This window comes from Oikopleura dioica, chromosome XSR, assembly GCF_907165135.1.
Source record: "Oikopleura dioica chromosome XSR, OKI2018_I68_1.0, whole genome shotgun sequence".
NCBI classification, from domain to species: domain Eukaryota; kingdom Metazoa; phylum Chordata; class Appendicularia; order Copelata; family Oikopleuridae; genus Oikopleura; species Oikopleura dioica.
Window position 1 is genome coordinate 5,852,116 of NC_137294.1, and position 17,124 is coordinate 5,869,239.

Here is a 17,124-nt window from a genome sequence, read left to right on the forward strand (position 1 = left end):
AAAAAAATAATCAGATCTTTTAAACAAAGATTATCAGTGAATTATCAGTTATCAAATCAGTTCAGATTTACAGAATATTTGAAAAGAAGGACTTTTAGACCAAGTCAATTAAAACCACATCGCCGTCATCTGTTCCAGCAGCAATTTTATCCCCATTTTTTGACCATGCCACTTAAAATTGAAATTGGGGATCGAATAGTTGCACTTTGTAACTACCTGAATTAACATCGGACAGGACAGCGACGGCGTCGCTGCTGATCCATCCACCCTCAGACTGCTGCAGTAATCTTATTTTGTTATCAGCACAACCAGTGACTATGCCCCTCTCGCCCCAGTCGACAGAATAAATAGTTCTCTCGTGAATGCCTTGGATGTTAGCTTCAAGTTCGAGTTTTCCGTTGTTCATCGCCCAAATCCGCACGCTTCAAAGTAAATTTTCTTTAAAAACATTCCCGAAAAGTAGGCTTACCACTGATCACTACCGGCAGTTGCTAGTTTTAAGCCATCGGGAGACCAAGCGGCGCACCAAACGGTATCTGTGTGTCCTGTCAGCGTTTGCACGCAATCCCATTCGCCGTCATACTCTTTGAACAATTTCACTGTCATGTCGTAGGACACCGAGACGAGAATGCAATCGTATGGGTGGAAGCAAATATCTATTATCAATTTACGCGTCTATGATCGTCAATGCAAGAGGGAACCTTTCACATCTGCGCTATGAGAAGTGATAACGCCAGCACACTCGTAGTCCCCGTCTTCCCAGCACTCCCAGACCCAGACGGATTTATCACGCCCGCATGTGGCGAGTAAAGAGCTGTCGGCAGACCAAGAAATGCTCTTCACTTCCGACTCATGACCTAAACTGCACATTCAACTCTATTATGAGATCGATTAATTGAACCTTCTAGCTCAGCGTACTCTTCGAACACGCCGTTCTCCAACTTGTAAATGAGCACTTTTCCATTAAAACTACAGATTGCCAGCTGTTTTCCATCAGGCGCGAACTTTACTCTTCTTACCGTCCTGTCCTGCGCAAACGAGTCAACTGGGTTCAGATTTTTATCCCACAACTTCAACGAGCAATCCCCACTGGTCGACGCTAGAATGCTGTCCTTGAGACCCCATGCGACACTCCAAACGCGATCTTTGTGCATCACCTTCGACTGCGCGATTTTCAACTTCGTCTCCATCTTAATCACCGACAGCTGTTAATTGTGAAACCTCTATAAGAAAGAGTCACAGTCTCAGGTTGAAATTTTAATGAGTGACTTTAAAGAAAGCGATTGTTGATGCATTAAAAGACAAGATTATAAAAATTGCGAGTTTATTTATTCTCGATTTCAATGAAATAATTTTATTGGGAATCCCAATTTGGGATAACAGTTATCCAGTCACATGATTTAGCGTCCAATTTTTGTAAGAAAGTTGTGGAAGTGATTGACGAGCGCAAATAGCACCAGATCTATTGAAACGGTAATATTTCCAAGCACGCAATTTGAAATGATATTTGTTCGGAAAATATTACAGAGAAATTAAAAATTTGGGCGAAATCATGATTTGAAAAATAAAAAAATAAAAGAACAGGAATACACTGCTACGGTTTAGCCAGTGGGAACATCGTGGCAGACATAGATGAATTTGCCCTTGAAAAAAGTAGAAGGTAGCTAATTTCGTCGTCGTCGAGAGCCGCGCACTTGTGGTAATGGCTTTGAAAGATAAGTGATCATTTGTTTTTGCTTTGTAGAAGCATTCACAATGCGATCGTAAATTTTCTTAGTGTTTTCTTTCGTCCCACTAAAAACGCATCGGTCCTAGTTCTTTCTTGTTTCAACTGTACGTACAATTGTTCGCGAAGTTTAGGTGTATCTTTGCCTCGAAAAACATCAGTAACACTGCCGCAGAGTTGATGCAATTCAGCCTCAAGGAAGTTGTACTCTTTTCTCATGTCGTCTGCAATATTCAATCAAATCGATGAACTACTAAAGAGTAAAGAACGTACCAAGAATGCGGTTAGCAGACTTGAAACGAAGCTTGTGTCTATCATCGCCAGGTTGTCCGTATCGCTCTCGCAAGGCCACTCGGCGTTCGGCGATGAGCTTCTCGAACTTCCGCCGCTGCTGTTCGGGCATAAACGCGCTTCTTGCTTCTTCAGGAACGGGTTCTAGCGTCGGTAGCGCCAGGTGAGGGACACGCGCGAACATTGATTTTCTCTACCGAAGATTGATTTCTGAAGATGCGCGGTTTTATTCATTTATTGATAATCAAGATGAGAAAATCAAAGCCAGTTTATAAAAGTGTTTATAGAACTGATTGTTAACTTGATTTATTTGGAAACAAGTACTCTTAGTAAGAATTAAAGTGAGAAATTACTGACTCCTCCCCGAATGACACCAATTAGCATTTCAATACAAACCATATGCAGAAAACAGTCAACTTCATTCCAACAATAAGAAAGTCCGGTAAAATACGCACTCATAGTAAAGCGATTCGGTCCTTCCAAGAAGGGCAATTTCTGTTATGGGTTTTTGGAGCGATTTCTCGGTCGCAGTAACGGGCGGCTGGCGGCGCGTGATTGGCCACATCGCGCACTTTCCACGTAGCAGAAAGGGTCCATCCAAGTTTCGCGCGTTCCCTTCCATTCTACTCTATCCAGAGCCAGACTTACAGAGAGCGACCACTCGATACGAACCCAATTAACCTCGGCCCACGAAATTAGTAAAAATATTAAAAAAAAAACAATTTTAGAATGAAATTTCTGTTGGGAGTTATCGCCCTTGCCTCCGCTTCAGTAAAAGAGGAACTCACAGGGGATGAATTCAACGATCTCAAGGACAAGAGGTATCCATTTAATTAGAGTGCTAGGCTGAATAGTGTTAAGTCCTCTTTTCGTGAAATTTTACGCCCCATGGTGTGGCCACTGCAAGAATCTGGCGCCAACGTGGACTGAACTCGCCGAAGAGATCAACCCCGACGCTGAGTGGGAGGCACAGATCGTTTCTGTCGACTGCACACAGTACAAACAAGTTTGTGCTGACAACGGCGTCCAAGGATACCCTACTCTCAAGCTCTTTTTCCCAGGCGAAGCTGAAGGAACCAAGTAAGCGATTCGTAGGAACTCTGGTTATTCTCAAAACAATTGTAATTTATCTCATTTCTTTAGGTATCAAGGAGCCCGATCCAAGCAAGCGCTTTCCGACTGGCTCGATGGTGAGCTCGCCAAACAATTCGATGATGCCGTAGATGTGGCAAAGGATGCAGCAGCTACTGCTGCTCCAAAGAAGGGCGAAGTCGCCGCACTCACCGCCGCCACTTTCAAGAGCACTGTCGCCCCAGCTGAACAAGTCACTTTTGTCAAGTTCTTTGCTCCTTGGTGTGGCCACTGCAAAAAAATGGCACAGACCTGGGTTGATCTCGCTAAAGATCAAGCCGCCGTCGATAATGTCGTTATTGCTGAAGTCGATTGCACTGTTGAGCAAAGTGTCTGCCAAGAAAACGGAGTCAAAGGCTACCCAACATTGAAAGCCTTCAAGGGAGGCAAAGAAATCGAGAAGTACGCAGGTGGCCGAGATATGGCCTCCTTCAAAGGTTAGATCAAAATCATGGTTGATTTTTTAACGGAATACCTCTTAGCCGCCCTAACTAAGTATACCGGTGCTAAGGCTGCTCCTAAGGCCGAAGAACCAAAGGCCACCGCTTCTGGCTCTGGCTCTACTGATCTTACAGCAGACAACTTCGCTTCCAGCATCGGAAATGGCAACTGGTTTGTCAAATTTTACGCTCCTTGGTGCGGACACTGCAAGGCCATGGCCCAGACCTGGGAGGATCTTGCAAATGCCCAGACAAACTCAAACCCCAAGGTATTGAAGGAATTAACCATGACGACAAAGCTCGTTTTCTTTAAGGTGAACATCGCCTCCGTCGATTGTACCCAGCATAACGATATTTGCAAAGAAAATGGCGTCAAGGGTTTCCCAACTCTACTCTTTTTCCAGAATGGCAAGAACCTCGGCAAGCACCAAGGTGGCCGAGACCAGAAATCCCTCGAGTCCTCGATCAAGTCCTTTATCAACCCCAACGCTGCCAAGGAAGAAGAGAAGAAGGCAAGCGCCGGATCTGGTGAATTCGATGCTGCTATGGCTGGCAAGCATACTTTCGTCAAGTTCTTTGCCCCATGGTGCGGTCACTGCAAAGCTATGGCCCCAGCTGTAAGAAAAGCGGCGAAATGATATTATTTTTATAAGTTGTTTTCAGTGGAAAGAACTCCAGGGCGCCTTCGAAGGTTCAGCCACTACTCAGATTCTCGACGTCGACTGCACATCTGATGAAGGCAAGCCCTTGTGCCAGGCTGCTGGAGTCCGCGGATACCCAACTCTTCAATACTTTGGCCCAAAGATCGTCCTAGGCTCCGGCGAAAAATACGCCGGCGGACGAGACCTCGCTTCCCTGAAAAAGTTCATCGAAGGCAAGGCCACCGAGCACGACGAGTTGTAAAAAAGCAAAACATGATGTCAAAGTTCCCCCAGCGAAAGTCCCAACGATGTTTATTTATTTTATTGATGATGCTATATTTCAATTCGGAATAGAGCAAAGTGCTGCATCAAAAAATCCCTTACGTTTGATTCTCAATTCTATTTTGCCATTTTTTCTTTCTGTAGTTCACTTGTGCAATACTTATTATAATCTAGAGACAAATTCTTATCTTCACTACTGATCTCTCCTGTCAAACAGTTGTTACAATTCAAAAATTTCGAATTCCTTTCTAATAGACAAAAACCTATCAAATTCTTATGTCGTGTTTCCGAGTTCTAGGGCAAATGTAGGCGCTTGTTTTCAGCAATAGCAAAGTGACTAACGCAAGGCTAAACGATGATGTTGACTCAACAAGTTTTTCTACTTAGTTCGCTCATTGGCTCGCACACGAGTTCACAATAGGTTCATTCTCAAGCACATCATCGACGTCATCTGGCAGGTTTTCGGCTCTGGAGCGCCCGTGCCAATATCCGAGGACTCGAATACAACAGGCCCAAATCCAATCGCACTTGGAGACGCAAATTCAGTTTAGAGCAGACTCAGCGCAGCACGAATGACTATTGATAGAGAGATTTTAATCCGGCCACGCCTACATTCGAAAGAACAAGTTAGACAAGTTCAATATTCCGCCTCGCTGTCGTGTAATTAACAAAAAGTTAACTCAGAAAAAACTCTTTCATTTTGAATTTCGATTTCATCCCATACTTGAGTAAGGAAGTCTCAAGGGCAGCTGGATTATAATTCAAACAAAAGATAAAAAAGATTATTTGAAAACCATTGATCAGTAAAAATCGCTTTGCGCATCGTCATGAGGTGAATTCACATGCGCTGACTCAGCTGCTGGGTTCAATGAAGACCTTTTGATATTCGTCACTTTTTTACTACGCGCGTTAGAGAGTCATTATGCTTTTTCAGGAAGAAGAGATTCTAACTTCTGTGAGAAGCGGAAAGCCTAATCGTGTTCGAAATGTTAGACGCAGACATCTTTCGACGGGAGATAGCGAGCCCATCATTAGGTAGAATCGTAAATTCGTGAAATTCGATATTAAAATTCCTTGGTTAGGAATCGATCGGACTCAACAAAGACCATTTACACTGCTGGGAGACCACCATGGTACAAATCTGACGGTGCTGATGGTAAGTTGCTTTCTGTCCGGCCAAATGCTAAAAATAAAAGGGCCATCTCCCCTTGTGATTGGTATTTGCGGCGGGTCAGCTAGTGGAAAAACTAGCGTAGCGAAGAATGTTATCGAGGGGATCGATGTTCCTTGGGTTGTCTTGCTCGCCATGGACAGCTTCTACAAGGGAATCACCACTGAGAAGGACAAGGCGCTGGCAAAGACTGGCGACTATAACTTCGATCATCCGGATGCATTTGACTGGGAGGCGGTAAATAACAATAAGCCCGTCCGACTGTTAATCTTTTTGTCAAGATGATTGAAATCATATCAAAGCTCAAAGAAGGAAAGAACGTGGAAGTGCCCATTTATGATTTCAACACGCACTCTCGCTGTGCGGAAACGAAAACTGTCTACGGAGCCACAATCATTATCTTCGAGGGTATCATGACTTTCCATCTAGAAAAGCTTCGTGAACTGATGGATTTGAAAAGTAATACTCAAACACTCCTATTTGTTTCACACCTAGATTTAGTCTTCGTTGATACCGAAAGCGATATCCGACTTGCTCGGCGACTCATGCGGGATATCTCTCAACGTGGAAGGTTCAAAGGAAACAGAAATTTCTCTTATAACAATTTATTTCTATAGACAGATCAATGATGTTTTGAATCAGTACAACCGCTTCGTCAAGCCTGCCTATGAAAAGTACATTGCACCAACGTAAGAGAGAAAACTCTCGAACAGGGAATTGAAATTGTTCAATAGGATTTCACACGCGGATATCGTCGTTCCAAAAGGAGGCAGCAATAGAGTCGCTATCGACTTGATCGTCAAACACATCAGACGAGAGCTTGACAATCGCAAGTACCGCGTTGTTCGCAAAACCTCCATACCTCGCAATTGTTCTGATCCAGCTTCTTTGCATCTCTTGCCACAGACGCGCCAGTCGATGGGTATACAAGTATGACTCTTTTTTCGCGTTTCAAATGATCACGCAACGATTAAGACGATCATCAGAGATAGAAATACGCCTCGCAATGAGTTTATCTTTTACTCTGAGCGACTTATGCGTCTTGTGTTTGAATATGCACTTGGCTTTCTTCCCCATGAAGCGCATACAGTCAATACTCCGCAGGGTTTGCAGTATGACGGTGTGCGCTTTTCGGGCAATGGTCTTTGCGGCGTTTCCATCTTGAGGTATTGAAACAGGGCCTGAGTCGTGGTCAAATTCGAAATTTAGAGCCGGTGAGACAATGGAAAAGGCTCTCATGAAAGTGACGAAGGACATTCGCTTGGGAAAAATTCTCATTCAAAATAACCCAGACACAAAGAATCCTGAACTCTATTTTCTCCGTCTCCCACGCGGCATTGCTGACGATCATTGCGTTCTCATGGATGCAAGTATTGCCACTGGAGCTGCAGGTGCTTCTCCGATAAGAATTTAATTGAATTGACGTCTATCTCCCTTAGCTATGATGGCGATACGAGTATTGCTTGATCATGACGTACGAGAAGAAAATATACTTTTGGTTTCCTTGTTGATGGCAGCGCCAGGCGTCCACGCCATCGCATACGCCTATCCGAAGGTTAAAATCATCACTGCCGCAGTCGACAAGACTGTATCGAAAGGTAAATCATCGCATCATTATTGGAGTCGCGCATTTCTTCGGTAGACTTTCACATTCTCCCTGGACTTGGAAACTTTGGAGATCGATATTTTGGGACGGACGCGAACGATTTAATGACTGATATCAAGGAGGAGCCTTTCTCGAGCGACTAGACGAACCGAAGAAATTTATTATCTGACTGAAAACAGAATGTTCAATCCGTATCTCTAAAGCACACTGTATCACAAGACATCCGTAAACCTGAACACGACAATAATACAAAAATCTGGCTTCCACAACAATTATTTTGCTTCACTATCTGAGATAGTGATAGTTTTCACGGGAGCGCGACGGCCCCATTTTCACAATCCCAATTACTCTTATTTGCCATTATTAATGGCATTAATTAAAAATTTTCTTTTTCAAGAATAGTAGTTTTTTACTTGCTGATTTCATATATCGAATTAAATTTTGGAATATATGTGAGCTTAACCAAAAAAAGTGAAATCTGTATTTCAAGGACAAAATTTGAATATTCCTAAATGCTGCTAGAAATTCATTTTTGGATATAATCCCCATCAAACAACTTTCTTGACTCTCTGAAAAACAGCTTCTGCGGGTTGTTGCGCTGCCTCCAACCATCAGATGACCGAATGAAAGCGACGGCGAGCTAGTGCTTTACGCACATTTTCCCGTGAAAATTCCTAACTATCTCCTCTGCCTATTTGTTAAATTTTCTATCAACAAAATGAGGGAGAATCTTTAAAAACAATACTTAAATGGAGAGGAAAGAAAAAATAAGATCATTTGAGATCACCATTGAGAACGAATTGTTATCTAAGAATGGAGCCAAAATTGTCAGAGGCAGTCGAACAGTGGTTTTCCTGGAATAAAGACGAATCCTCATCGGCCGAAATAAAGGTTACCTGACGAATGTAAGCTTTGATATAAGTTTTCGTCTAGAGCCTTGTTGATGATAAGAAATATGAAGAGTTGGAGAAATTATTACTTTCACGCATGGAATTTGGCACAGCGGGCCTACGAGCAAAGATGGGCCCGGGTTTCTCGCAAATGAACACCCTTACCATCATTCAAACTGCGCAGGGTTTGCTCAAGTACGCACAGAAACAATTCACAACCGAGGAGCTTGCCACTAAAGGAATTGTTATTGGCTTCGACGCGCGATACAACTCCAAGAGCTATGCCTCGCTAACTGCTTCGATTTTTGCCCGCGCCGGTTGTCGTGTTCGCCTTTTTTCGAATATTTGCCCCACTCCGTATGTTGCATTTTCATGTCGCTTCTACGGGCTCTGTCTTGGTGTGATGTGTACCGCCTCTCACAATCCCAAGCAGGACAATGGATATAAGGTTTATTGGAACAACGGCGCCCAAATCATTCCCCCACATGACCGTGGTATTTCTGAAGCAATTTGCGAGAATTTGGAACCTTGGGAAAGCTCTTGGGATATTCCCCTCATCCCAGATATTTACGAGAACAATTTGATAAGCGACCCAATGGCTGAAGTGGACATTGAATACATGAAGCTTCTTAAAACGTCATCGACTCGTCTGGAGAAGAATAAAGAATCAAAACTCAAATTCACTTACACGCCAGTTCACGGAGTTGGTACAAAGGTAATATTGAACTAGATCAAGAATATCTCAATTATTTAAGTTCGTGAAACTTGCGATGGAAACATTCAATCTCCCCGAGCTCATCGAAGTGCCGCTCCAGTGCAACCCTGACCCTGAATTCCCGACCTCCCCGTTTCCCAACCCCGAAGAAGGCAAAGGTAAACCATAATGTCTATCCGACATTGTACAAACTCGCCCTTATATGAACTATCCGTATTGCTTTACATGCCGTCTCCAGCTTCTATTGAATAGCCCGCGTGGCGATGCTCTTTGGATTCCTATAAGACCGGCTAAATCCATTTATCACAGTTTGATGTCTTGATGACCATCGTCTCGACAATAGATTGATAGTACAAATTTTTAAAGACAAATGTCTTTAAAAGATTTAATTAAATCTTCTATAGACGCGCTTTTTTAAGATGGGCCAAGTTATTTCTCCGACTTCTTGATTTTAAACCCTGGAACACCATACATATTTGGAATCAGCAGGAAATTTTATAAACTTTGACCGTTTTAGTTTCTGAAATTTCCACTTCCGGTCGGATTCTAGAGCCGGAAGTTGACGAAATTTTTGAGTTTGGGCAACTTATTACTTATCAAATTGATGCTTAGAAGATTTTGATTCATCCATCTACAAATCATTCAAAAAGAGCATCCCAACTGCGGTTTAACCGACCGGCAAAACAAGGAAAAATGGCATAAATTTGTGATTTTTCTTTCAGTTTTTAGCGGTTGATTTGACCGCGGTCGGCATTGATTCTTCTCTCAGATGATAGAAAATTTTCTGAGAATCAATTTGATAGGTCACAAGCCGCCCAAACTCAAAAATTTCGCCAATTTCTGGCTCTAGAATCGGACCGGAAGTGGAAATTTCGGAAACTAAAACGGTCAAAGTTCATAAAATTTCCTGCTGATTCCAAATATGTATGGTGTTCCAAGGTTTAAAATCAAGAAGTCGGTGAAATAACTTGGCCCACCTTAAAAAAAGCGCGTCATAGCAACACGTGATAGGATGATAAAAACCTAACAACAGGGAACGAACTCTAGGTCTTCTAGCAAGACTATTTAGGAGTCCTGAAGCTCGCTATCGAAGCTGCCGAAGCTGAAGGATCGAACCATGTTCTTGCTTCCGATCCAGACGCTGATCGACTTGCAGTTGTAGAAAAACAAGCGGACGGATCATGGCGAGCGTTTAGCGGCAACGAACTTGGCGCAATCTTTGGGTGGTGGGCTGTCTCCAACTGGAAGAAAAACGGCTCTCAAGATGGCGAAAATACTTACATGCTCTGTTCAACTGTTTCCTCCGTTATTTTGAAGACGATCGCCGCCAAGGAAGGATTGAATTTTGAGGATACTCTTACTGGCTTCAAATGGATGGGGTCCCGAGCGAAAGAGCTCATCGATCAGGGGAAGAGGGTTTTGTTCGCTTTTGAAGAAGCGATTGGATTCATGTTCGGCCAGAACGTCCTTGATAAAGATGGTGTCTCAGCTGCAGCCGTCATGGCAGAAATAATTACTTCTTTGGACGAAGAGAACTTTTCCTTGAGCCATCAGTTAGGTATCAGTCAATCCTTGCATATCTACAATTCATTATAATGAAAGGAGCCACTAGAATAAATGGAGATGATATTCTCCGGTTCTTGTAATAATGCCCCTATATCTTGATCGGGGCCTCAAATATTGCGACGCGGTTGCCGACACGGATAGACTACTGTGACGGCATCCCTCATCGACGTTCACTAGATTAAATTAGATTTACTACGAGCGTGGAATCGAAGCCAGGCTTGATCCACTTCCTCGAGTGAAAGGATGAATTATAGTGTCTGCCTCGAGATCATCTGGCATCTTCAACTTTCGTATCTTAATACCAAACATGAGATTTTGCGTTCAGAAAACATCTACAAAACTTACGGCTACCACGTGACCAACAACTCATACTACATTTGCCACGAGAAGTCGATCATCAACAAGATGTTCAGCGAAATCCGAAACTATGACAAGAATCCAGGTGCGTATCCACAAGCTTTGGGACGCTTCAAGATCTCCGGAATTAGAGATCTTACAACTGGGTATGATTCTCGCGAAGAAGATAAAGCTGCTGTAAGGCGACTAAAAGAGTATCCGGTGTTGATTTTTTTCAGAAACTGCCAGTCTCAAAGTCCAGCCATATGATTACATTTTATTTTGACTGTGGAGCTGTCCTCACGATGCGAACGTCCGGAACAGAACCGAAAATCAAGTACTACTCAGAAATGATCGGAAGGTATCTAAGCTAAGCTCATTTATGAAGTCTTCAATATTTTGTCTATTTAAGTTCACTCGAATCATGCAAATCCGAGCTCGACGAGCTCATCGAACACATGGTCAACAACCTCTACAAACCAGAAGTCTACGGGCTGATCGCTCGCTCACTCAACTAGTTGCAATATTTCAAAAAACAGTTCAGCCATTTCCTTTCAGTGTTACTTTTCGCTCAGAAAGCTTCCGCATGACTTTTCTCGCTTCTCTGTGTTTTTCTGACTGTTTCTCCGATCGAGAGTCCCGATATCCTGTCTCAATTCGCAATTGAGAATTATTTATTCTGGTGTACCACATTATCTGGTGGGTATATTCGTCTGATTTTCAGCTTTATTTATTTAAAATTCTAAAGAAAAAGCTTACCTATTTTGAATTAGACCAGGATGAATGAAAATTGATCGTTTGTATTTTTATTCGAGCACTACGAGATGGCTTATTCTTGGCGCGAATGGAAACAACTCGCTGTTTCAAATTTTGCAGATATCCAAGAATGCAAGCTGTGAGGTTATTGACGATCACAGGCTTTACACGCGTGATGAAGTGGATGGAATCATCAGCATGGCCGTTGGTGCAAATGTTACTCCAGTCGGCTCTGCGTTCGGAATAATTGGCCTCGTTCGATTTTTCAATGGTTACTATTTACATCACGTCAAGTCCCGTCAGAAAGTTGCTGATTTGAATGGAAAAAGTACCCAACTTAATATTTCTAAAGGATTTTCATCGTTTTAGCTATCTACAAAATCCTCAAAACGGACTACATTTACATCCCTTCTTCTACCGCGCGTGTGGAGCCAAAACTGGAAGACAAATACCTCAAGGGATTCGCGTTGAAAGTAATTTACAGGAGGCATCTTTTAAAGTGATTTACCATCGCGGTATTAGTACTTTAACTCCGTGGATTTGTCTACAGACTTTTACTACAGTAAGGAGCTTAATTTGACACAGCCTTGGCCCAAGTGTGTTTCTGAGACAGACGAGATTGAGTCGCGCTTCTCCTGGAATCACCATCTTTGTAGGTTCGTGATAGGCTTATCCTTCTCGACCTGAGCTCTTAACTTAGACAGCTTCCAGGGCGGTGGAGTCTGACGTTAATCCATGGATTTGTTTGCTCCCGTCAGCTCTCGAGCTTGTTCAACAGCCCTGTGCTCATATTGATTGCCCGGCGATCTTCGGAGTTCGCTGGAACAAGATTCAATCGTAGAGGTTGCAATTTCGACGGAAATGTAGCCAATGAAGTCGAAACCGAACAAATTGTGTACCGCCCCGGACTTCATGGTGGTATTACGTCTTTTGTCCAGCACAGAGGCTCGGTTCCTATTTTCTGGTCGCAAGATATGGGATCTGTCCCCCAAAAACCACCAATTGAAATTGATCACAGGATTGGCTCTTGACAGTTAAATATAGACGAACCCTTAATTATCTAAGCAAGACAAAAGTTCATTTCATCTTATTTCATTTACCAGTATAAAAGCCAAATCAGTGATCCTTGGTATACAGCAAGTACGAACCACTTCCGTAAACTACACACTCGATACAGAGGCCCAATCATCGCTCTTAACCTCGTAAAACACAATTCTGGCGGAGAAACCTCCCTTGGCAATTTATATCAAGATGTTACGAAATACATCAACCAATTTTTACCAGAAGAATTGAAGATAGTTTGGGAGTGGATTGACATTGCTAAGTTGAGGAAGGAAGGCTCTTTCGCAGAGTTTCAACCCCTCTGTGACGAGCTCACGAAAAAAGTAGGAATAACCAAAACGCCACAGAAGTACCAAAATGGGGTTATTCGAGTTAATTGCGTCGATTGCTTGGACCGAACGAATCTTACACAAGTCAGCATTGGCCTCGTCGCTCTAGAATTGCAGCTACGAGAGCTTGAAGTTCCCCTGAATGTAAACAAGGATGCATGTGGTAGTATCTTTCAAAAGGTTTTCGAGGAACATGGCGACATAATCGGATATCAGTATGGAGGCTCTCAACTTGTGCATACACTGAAGAGTTATCGTGGAGAGGATCCTCTGGCCTCCAAGTCCAAAGATATTTTGGCGACGATATCGAGATATTACTCGAACACTGTTTCCGACAATGAAAAACAGATCGCCTTAGATGTTTTTCTTCTGAAAACTCATCCAGCCGATAGAAACTTGTGCACTATCCAGTTCAGAAGAGATATCTTTAGCTACTTGGAAAGAGGACCAAAGCTTCTAACAGAAGTTTTTCCCAACAATAAAAATGAAGAAAAGGCAAATGACGATTTCCAAACCTCATTCGAGGAGTATTACATCCCGGGCACCATCCGTCAGCTCTCTGAACTCTTTACTTTCAACTTGAGCATTCAATATCGCAACGGCTGGCCTTCACAACTCCCTGGTACTAGTCCCAAGATTACGAAGAACGTTAACCTTGATTTCTCGCCGGAGCCATTTGAAATTCTATCAAACGAGCCGCTTCAAGAAAACCAACCGCTTCAGTCTACGAAGACAGCAATTACTGATTATTCACTCGGATCATTGTGCGATTTTTCTGTTTTATCCAAATTCGATGATTGGGATGATATTCCATTCATTAAATTGAGCGAATATGAGCCTGAAGAATTCACTTCGCGAAAAATAGAACCAGAAACATATGAAAATTCATTATTAGAAGCACTTATGTGGTAAACAACTTCAGTCAAGTTAACCTAACGGCATTCTGTTTTTCATGCGATCTAAGCGTGACTTTGGCTTGTCGCGACGAAGATCTGTTTTTAAGATTCCTCTTCTTTTATTTATTATCTTGATTTGTCTCCCTTACAAAGCAATTCCTCGTTTCATTTCTTCAACGAACTTCGATTCTTCAGCACGGAATAGATATTTTTCTTTTTAGAGAGATTTCGCGAAGATGGCGTTGAAAGAACTCAAGTCCAATGATTTAGCTTTTTCCTTTGACGAAGATCAAGCCGTTACCCAACGTATCGAGGATATTGTTCGAAACGTCAAGGAGGACAATCTGAATGAGCACACGTTGTCTGAAAATGAGTTGAAAAATATCTTTCACTCCCCAAGCATCGTAAGTGTTTTTCGATGGCTTCCGACTAAATTTCCTTTTAGGAAAAGTCTTCAAAGTTCATTCTCCTAAAGAAGTTGCTAGCGATGCTCACAGACTTTTCGAAAGTGTCCAAATTGTCACTCGAAGAACGCGCCAAATGCCATGTGAACCATGACGCTGTCGTTTTGGAATTGCAAGAGATGCTCCCGAATCAGAGCTTGATTCAGATTTATTTCCTTCGCCAGAACTTCGATCCAGCTCGCGAATTGATGGAAATGCTTTGTAGAAGAATGAAATGCAGCGATGAGTTGATCATGTTCGCGGAAAACATTCGCGATTGTGTTCCCGCACTGATGATCCTCGGCCTCGAAAATATCATCTACAAACGAGTCTTTGACACGCTATGCGACGCATTAATCGAGAAGAGGAAGCTCTTCTTCAAACGAAAGTCGCTCGATATTGAGGAAAAGAAGTGTAGAGATAGCGCTGAGTCTTTCAAAAATGTGTACGAATTGGCAAAGTTTTTGGTATTTTTCGTGGAATACGTTCTGCCTATCCCACACGACCGACTGGAGTATATCCAGAAGATCTTGAACCAGGTTTGTTGTCTGTACTCTTCTATGTCTTCAAGAAGTTTTTAAAGAAATACTTCATACCCGCGATTCCCGATCAGCCGAGAGAAGGTGGAGAGTTGGAGAGAATCATCAAAGTACTGCTAGATGGCGCGTCAAAGTTCAAGTCCGATTTGCCCATCATTTCTCTCTTCGCGGAACGGCTTCCAAAGATGATCGACTGCTCGGAGAAGACGAAAGTAATCGAGCAAATGCGCCTTATCTTGTCAGAAGAGTCGCTCCTCGTTGGGCACCCTGATCAAAGCTCCGATGAAATCTGTGAAGCAGGGGAAGAAATGGGCGTAAAACGCGTACCCATTATTATCTCGGAAAAATGCTCCGCTGCCTGGAAGTTTATAATGGTTCGTTCAGAGAAACGGGAAACTCAGTTCCTATCAATATTTAGGAAAACAGACGATATGGAATAACACTAGTGCAGCTTTGCGCCTGTAATCTGCAAAAGAATCGTAACGTGCGAGATCTCCATTATTGCTCAGTGATTTACAACGACTGTAAATGGCTCAACGAGTGCTTGGATCATTTGACCTCCAGAGTCAATTATGATAAATCGGAGTTAATAAAAATCCCAGCTATTTGGTAAGTTGCTTCGCCTCCGTCTGAATTACGTAAGAACAAATTCAGCGCTCTGCTTGACGCCCAAATGGAACGCATCTGGGAAGAAAAGACAGACGAGATGAAATTGTTCCACGAAAAGATCATCGCCGAGAAATGCAACAGCCTCGACGAGATCGACTATCAAGACGTTGAAAGCGATATCAGAAATTGCTTCTCGGAATTCGTGATGCGCATGGAGGAAGACAGAAGTCTCATGTGTCGATATATTGAAGCGCCAGTAGGAAGGGGTTAAAAGAACTTTTGATTTAAAATAGTGAAACCACCATATCGACCTCGAAATCAGTTGACACCATTCTATCGAAGGTGATTCTGCATGTTCTGGAGCAGCTGGAATGCAAGATATTCCTTCTCGAGCGAATCGAAGCTTGTCATATCAAGCCATTGTTGTCCATCATTCAACGATTATCCAAGTTTGATTGCTTTGAAAGTAAGCCATTGCCTTTAGTAAAATGTGACTGATAAAAATTACGAAATTAAAATGAGGAAAGAAATATGAAATAGGATTTCTCAAGCGTTTCGTGAAAATTGAATTCCATTGAATGAGAATATAAACGACTAAGCTAATATATCGGTCTCTTACATGTGAATATTCCCACGCGGTTTTATCGCCGCTGAGAAAATAAGAAATGTCTTGCCGCATGAATAAATGGTTTAGGTTCCAAGCTGGCGAGCATCAAACGAATGCTCGAATCGAGCCTCAATGACTTTGCCGTTCTCTGGCAGGAAAAGAAGCTTCTCCTCTCTGAGCAAGAACTGCGTTCTCTCGCTCAAGCGCTCTTCGGCGAAGAAGGAAAGGCCAAAAGCGCCTCTCTCTTTCACTGATTATTTATTCTTAGTTCACTAGTTCACACTTACTCACACTTTTACCATTCCTGAATACTCGCGACTTCCTTGACACAGCCAAAATTAGTAAAAATAAAGCCGCCAAAAAGAACACCGTCGAGTTGTAAAACAGAACTTGTCGAAGAGTTGAAAACCTTGCGGGTGTTCGTGCTCGTCCTAGTCCCCTGCAAGGTTTAACAGTTCTTCAATAAGTTCTGTCTAATTCTTTCTTTCTTTTTCGTCGTTTTTTCGTATAAGCAGCAAGTTGATCTGAAGTCTCGAGGTGAAATTCCGCCTGGGGGAAATACTACTCTTCTCGTAGGGGTGCTCTACCCCAACCGTCTCGCCGCCAAAAGTGAAAAATCTGATTGGCCCAGTGGCGCTACACCGACGTGTTTCTCTTAGTAAAAGAGGGGTCTACAAAAGCCTCTCAAAACCACTTTTCACAATAGAACCTTTCAGGTCTCACGGCGATCAAGAACGGCGCCCGAGGCGAGTAGTAGCATACCAATCCTCCTGCGCAATCCTATCATCGTAAACAGCAAACGCCAGCCGACGGAAATCCAGAATCCCAAATGAAATCGACTACAGAGACGTGGAACCTGCTTGAAGTGATGTTTCTGATAGATAATATTGACATAGTCGATCGAACAGTTTCCAAGGCGATTGAGCAGGACAGAGCAGGATTTTAAAGAATAAAGGAATGGATCGATTTTGTGCGAGGCGAGTGCGCGCTCCTCCCTCTGGAATTCGACTTTGCTCTTTTTATTCGTAAGAAAAACGCTTCTCGAAGAAAAAAGTCGCTGAGTGAGCAGAGTAGCGCGCAGGCGCTAC

The 17,124-nt window shown here is 42.9% G+C and overlaps 7 protein-coding genes across 9 annotated transcripts; 5 read left to right on the forward strand and 2 right to left on the reverse strand.

The window, feature by feature from the left end:
- Positions 1-23: 23 nt before the first annotated feature.
- LOC145710005 (putative cytosolic iron-sulfur protein assembly protein Ciao1) lies at positions 24-1,225 on the reverse strand. 2 transcript variants are annotated; one of them, XM_081787685.1, is made up of 5 exons: positions 902-1,225; positions 702-857; positions 473-656; positions 217-422; positions 24-171 (listed from the first exon to the last, which is right to left on the reverse strand). In XM_081787685.1, the coding sequence occupies exons 1-5, from the start codon at positions 1,188-1,190 to the stop codon at positions 95-97; spliced, it is 912 nt and encodes a 303-aa protein (XP_081643811.1). In that variant the 5' UTR covers positions 1,191-1,225; the 3' UTR covers positions 24-94. The 2 variants fall into 2 exon arrangements, with proteins under 2 accessions (XP_081643811.1, XP_081643810.1); XM_081787684.1 differs by having other exon boundaries at positions 470-656.
- Positions 1,226-1,313: 88 nt separating this feature from the next.
- LOC145707929 (uncharacterized) lies at positions 1,314-2,546 on the reverse strand. 2 transcript variants are annotated; one of them, XM_081785523.1, is made up of 4 exons: positions 2,473-2,546; positions 2,000-2,227; positions 1,842-1,950; positions 1,314-1,794 (listed from the first exon to the last, which is right to left on the reverse strand). In XM_081785523.1, exons 2-4 carry the CDS (start codon positions 2,199-2,201, stop codon positions 1,665-1,667), a joined length of 441 nt encoding a protein of 146 aa, XP_081641649.1. In that variant the 5' UTR covers positions 2,202-2,227; positions 2,473-2,546; the 3' UTR covers positions 1,314-1,664. The 2 variants fall into 2 exon arrangements, with proteins under 2 accessions (XP_081641649.1, XP_081641648.1); XM_081785522.1 differs by having other exon boundaries at positions 2,414-2,533.
- A 160-nt stretch (positions 2,547-2,706) lies between these two features.
- On the forward strand, positions 2,707-4,782 carry LOC145708220 (thioredoxin domain-containing protein 5 homolog). Its single transcript, XM_081785874.1, has 6 exons — positions 2,707-2,838; positions 2,879-3,097; positions 3,161-3,585; positions 3,631-3,857; positions 3,903-4,205; positions 4,252-4,782. The coding sequence occupies exons 1-6, from the start codon at positions 2,747-2,749 to the stop codon at positions 4,489-4,491; spliced, it is 1,506 nt and encodes a 501-aa protein (XP_081642000.1). The 5' UTR covers positions 2,707-2,746; the 3' UTR covers positions 4,492-4,782.
- An 80-nt stretch (positions 4,783-4,862) lies between these two features.
- On the forward strand, positions 4,863-7,574 carry LOC145708219 (uridine-cytidine kinase-like 1). Its single transcript, XM_081785873.1, has 12 exons — positions 4,863-5,137; positions 5,446-5,546; positions 5,594-5,667; positions 5,708-5,919; positions 5,964-6,141; positions 6,184-6,253; positions 6,300-6,371; positions 6,417-6,612; positions 6,658-6,848; positions 6,892-7,073; positions 7,122-7,280; positions 7,325-7,574. The coding sequence occupies exons 1-12, from the start codon at positions 5,084-5,086 to the stop codon at positions 7,429-7,431; spliced, it is 1,596 nt and encodes a 531-aa protein (XP_081641999.1). The 5' UTR covers positions 4,863-5,083; the 3' UTR covers positions 7,432-7,574.
- Positions 7,575-7,994: 420 nt separating this feature from the next.
- LOC145708216 (phosphopentomutase-like) lies at positions 7,995-11,347 on the forward strand. Its single transcript, XM_081785871.1, has 7 exons — positions 7,995-8,179; positions 8,222-8,893; positions 8,934-9,051; positions 9,963-10,451; positions 10,785-10,993; positions 11,035-11,156; positions 11,208-11,347. The coding sequence occupies exons 1-7, from the start codon at positions 8,102-8,104 to the stop codon at positions 11,311-11,313; spliced, it is 1,794 nt and encodes a 597-aa protein (XP_081641997.1). The 5' UTR covers positions 7,995-8,101; the 3' UTR covers positions 11,314-11,347.
- Positions 11,348-11,541: 194 nt separating this feature from the next.
- On the forward strand, positions 11,542-14,032 carry LOC145708225 (polyphosphoinositide phosphatase-like). The gene is given in 5 exon segments (XM_081785880.1): positions 11,542-11,879; positions 11,921-12,007; positions 12,072-12,207; positions 12,252-12,584; positions 12,672-14,032. Coding segments are annotated over 5 exon segments (2,040 nt in total). The 5' UTR covers positions 11,542-11,578; the 3' UTR covers positions 13,855-14,032.
- A 40-nt stretch (positions 14,033-14,072) lies between these two features.
- On the forward strand, positions 14,073-16,397 carry LOC145708218 (uncharacterized). The gene is made up of 7 exons (XM_081785872.1): positions 14,073-14,242; positions 14,284-14,820; positions 14,865-15,194; positions 15,239-15,429; positions 15,475-15,687; positions 15,750-15,895; positions 16,124-16,397. The coding sequence occupies exons 1-7, from the start codon at positions 14,075-14,077 to the stop codon at positions 16,288-16,290; spliced, it is 1,752 nt and encodes a 583-aa protein (XP_081641998.1). The 5' UTR covers positions 14,073-14,074; the 3' UTR covers positions 16,291-16,397.
- The last annotated feature ends 727 nt before the right edge of the window (positions 16,398-17,124 follow it).

Bases quoted from the DNA above. Each gene is read 5' to 3' on its own strand.
- LOC145710005 (XM_081787684.1), bottom strand. From the start codon at position 1,190: ATGGAGACGAAGTTGAAAATCGCGCAGTCGAAGGTGATGCACAAAGAT. The intron at 423-469 runs GTAAGCCTACTT...TTTACTTTGAAG, and splicing joins ACTGCCGGTAGTGATCAGTG to CGTGCGGATTTGGGCGATGA. The intron at 172-216 runs GTAGTTACAAAG...TTCAATTTTAAG, and splicing joins CCTGTCCGATGTTAATTCAG to TGGCATGGTCAAAAAATGGG.
- LOC145707929 (XM_081785523.1), bottom strand. From the start codon at position 2,201: ATGTTCGCGCGTGTCCCTCACCTGGCGCTACCGACGCTAGAACCCGTT. The intron at 1,951-1,999 runs GTACGTTCTTTA...TGAATATTGCAG, and splicing joins GTCTGCTAACCGCATTCTTG to ACGACATGAGAAAAGAGTAC. The intron at 1,795-1,841 runs GTACGTACAGTT...ATGCGTTTTTAG, and splicing joins CCTAAACTTCGCGAACAATT to TGGGACGAAAGAAAACACTA.
- LOC145708220 (XM_081785874.1), top strand. From the start codon at position 2,747: ATGAAATTTCTGTTGGGAGTTATCGCCCTTGCCTCCGCTTCAGTAAAA. The intron at 2,839-2,878 runs GTATCCATTTAA...AATAGTGTTAAG, and splicing joins AACGATCTCAAGGACAAGAG to TCCTCTTTTCGTGAAATTTT. The intron at 3,858-3,902 runs GTATTGAAGGAA...GTTTTCTTTAAG, and splicing joins AGACAAACTCAAACCCCAAG to GTGAACATCGCCTCCGTCGA.
- LOC145708219 (XM_081785873.1), top strand. From the start codon at position 5,084: ATGACTATTGATAGAGAGATTTTAATCCGGCCACGCCTACATTCGAAA. The intron at 5,547-5,593 runs GTAGAATCGTAA...TTCCTTGGTTAG, and splicing joins GATAGCGAGCCCATCATTAG to GAATCGATCGGACTCAACAA. The intron at 5,920-5,963 runs GTAAATAACAAT...CTTTTTGTCAAG, and splicing joins ATGCATTTGACTGGGAGGCG to ATGATTGAAATCATATCAAA.
- LOC145708216 (XM_081785871.1), top strand. From the start codon at position 8,102: ATGGAGCCAAAATTGTCAGAGGCAGTCGAACAGTGGTTTTCCTGGAAT. The intron at 9,052-9,962 runs GTAAACCATAAT...AAGACTATTTAG, and splicing joins CAACCCCGAAGAAGGCAAAG to GAGTCCTGAAGCTCGCTATC. The intron at 10,452-10,784 runs GTATCAGTCAAT...TTTTGCGTTCAG, and splicing joins TTCCTTGAGCCATCAGTTAG to AAAACATCTACAAAACTTAC.
- LOC145708218 (XM_081785872.1), top strand. From the start codon at position 14,075: ATGGCGTTGAAAGAACTCAAGTCCAATGATTTAGCTTTTTCCTTTGAC. The intron at 14,243-14,283 runs GTAAGTGTTTTT...ATTTCCTTTTAG, and splicing joins TCTTTCACTCCCCAAGCATC to GAAAAGTCTTCAAAGTTCAT. The intron at 15,430-15,474 runs GTAAGTTGCTTC...GAACAAATTCAG, and splicing joins ATAAAAATCCCAGCTATTTG to CGCTCTGCTTGACGCCCAAA.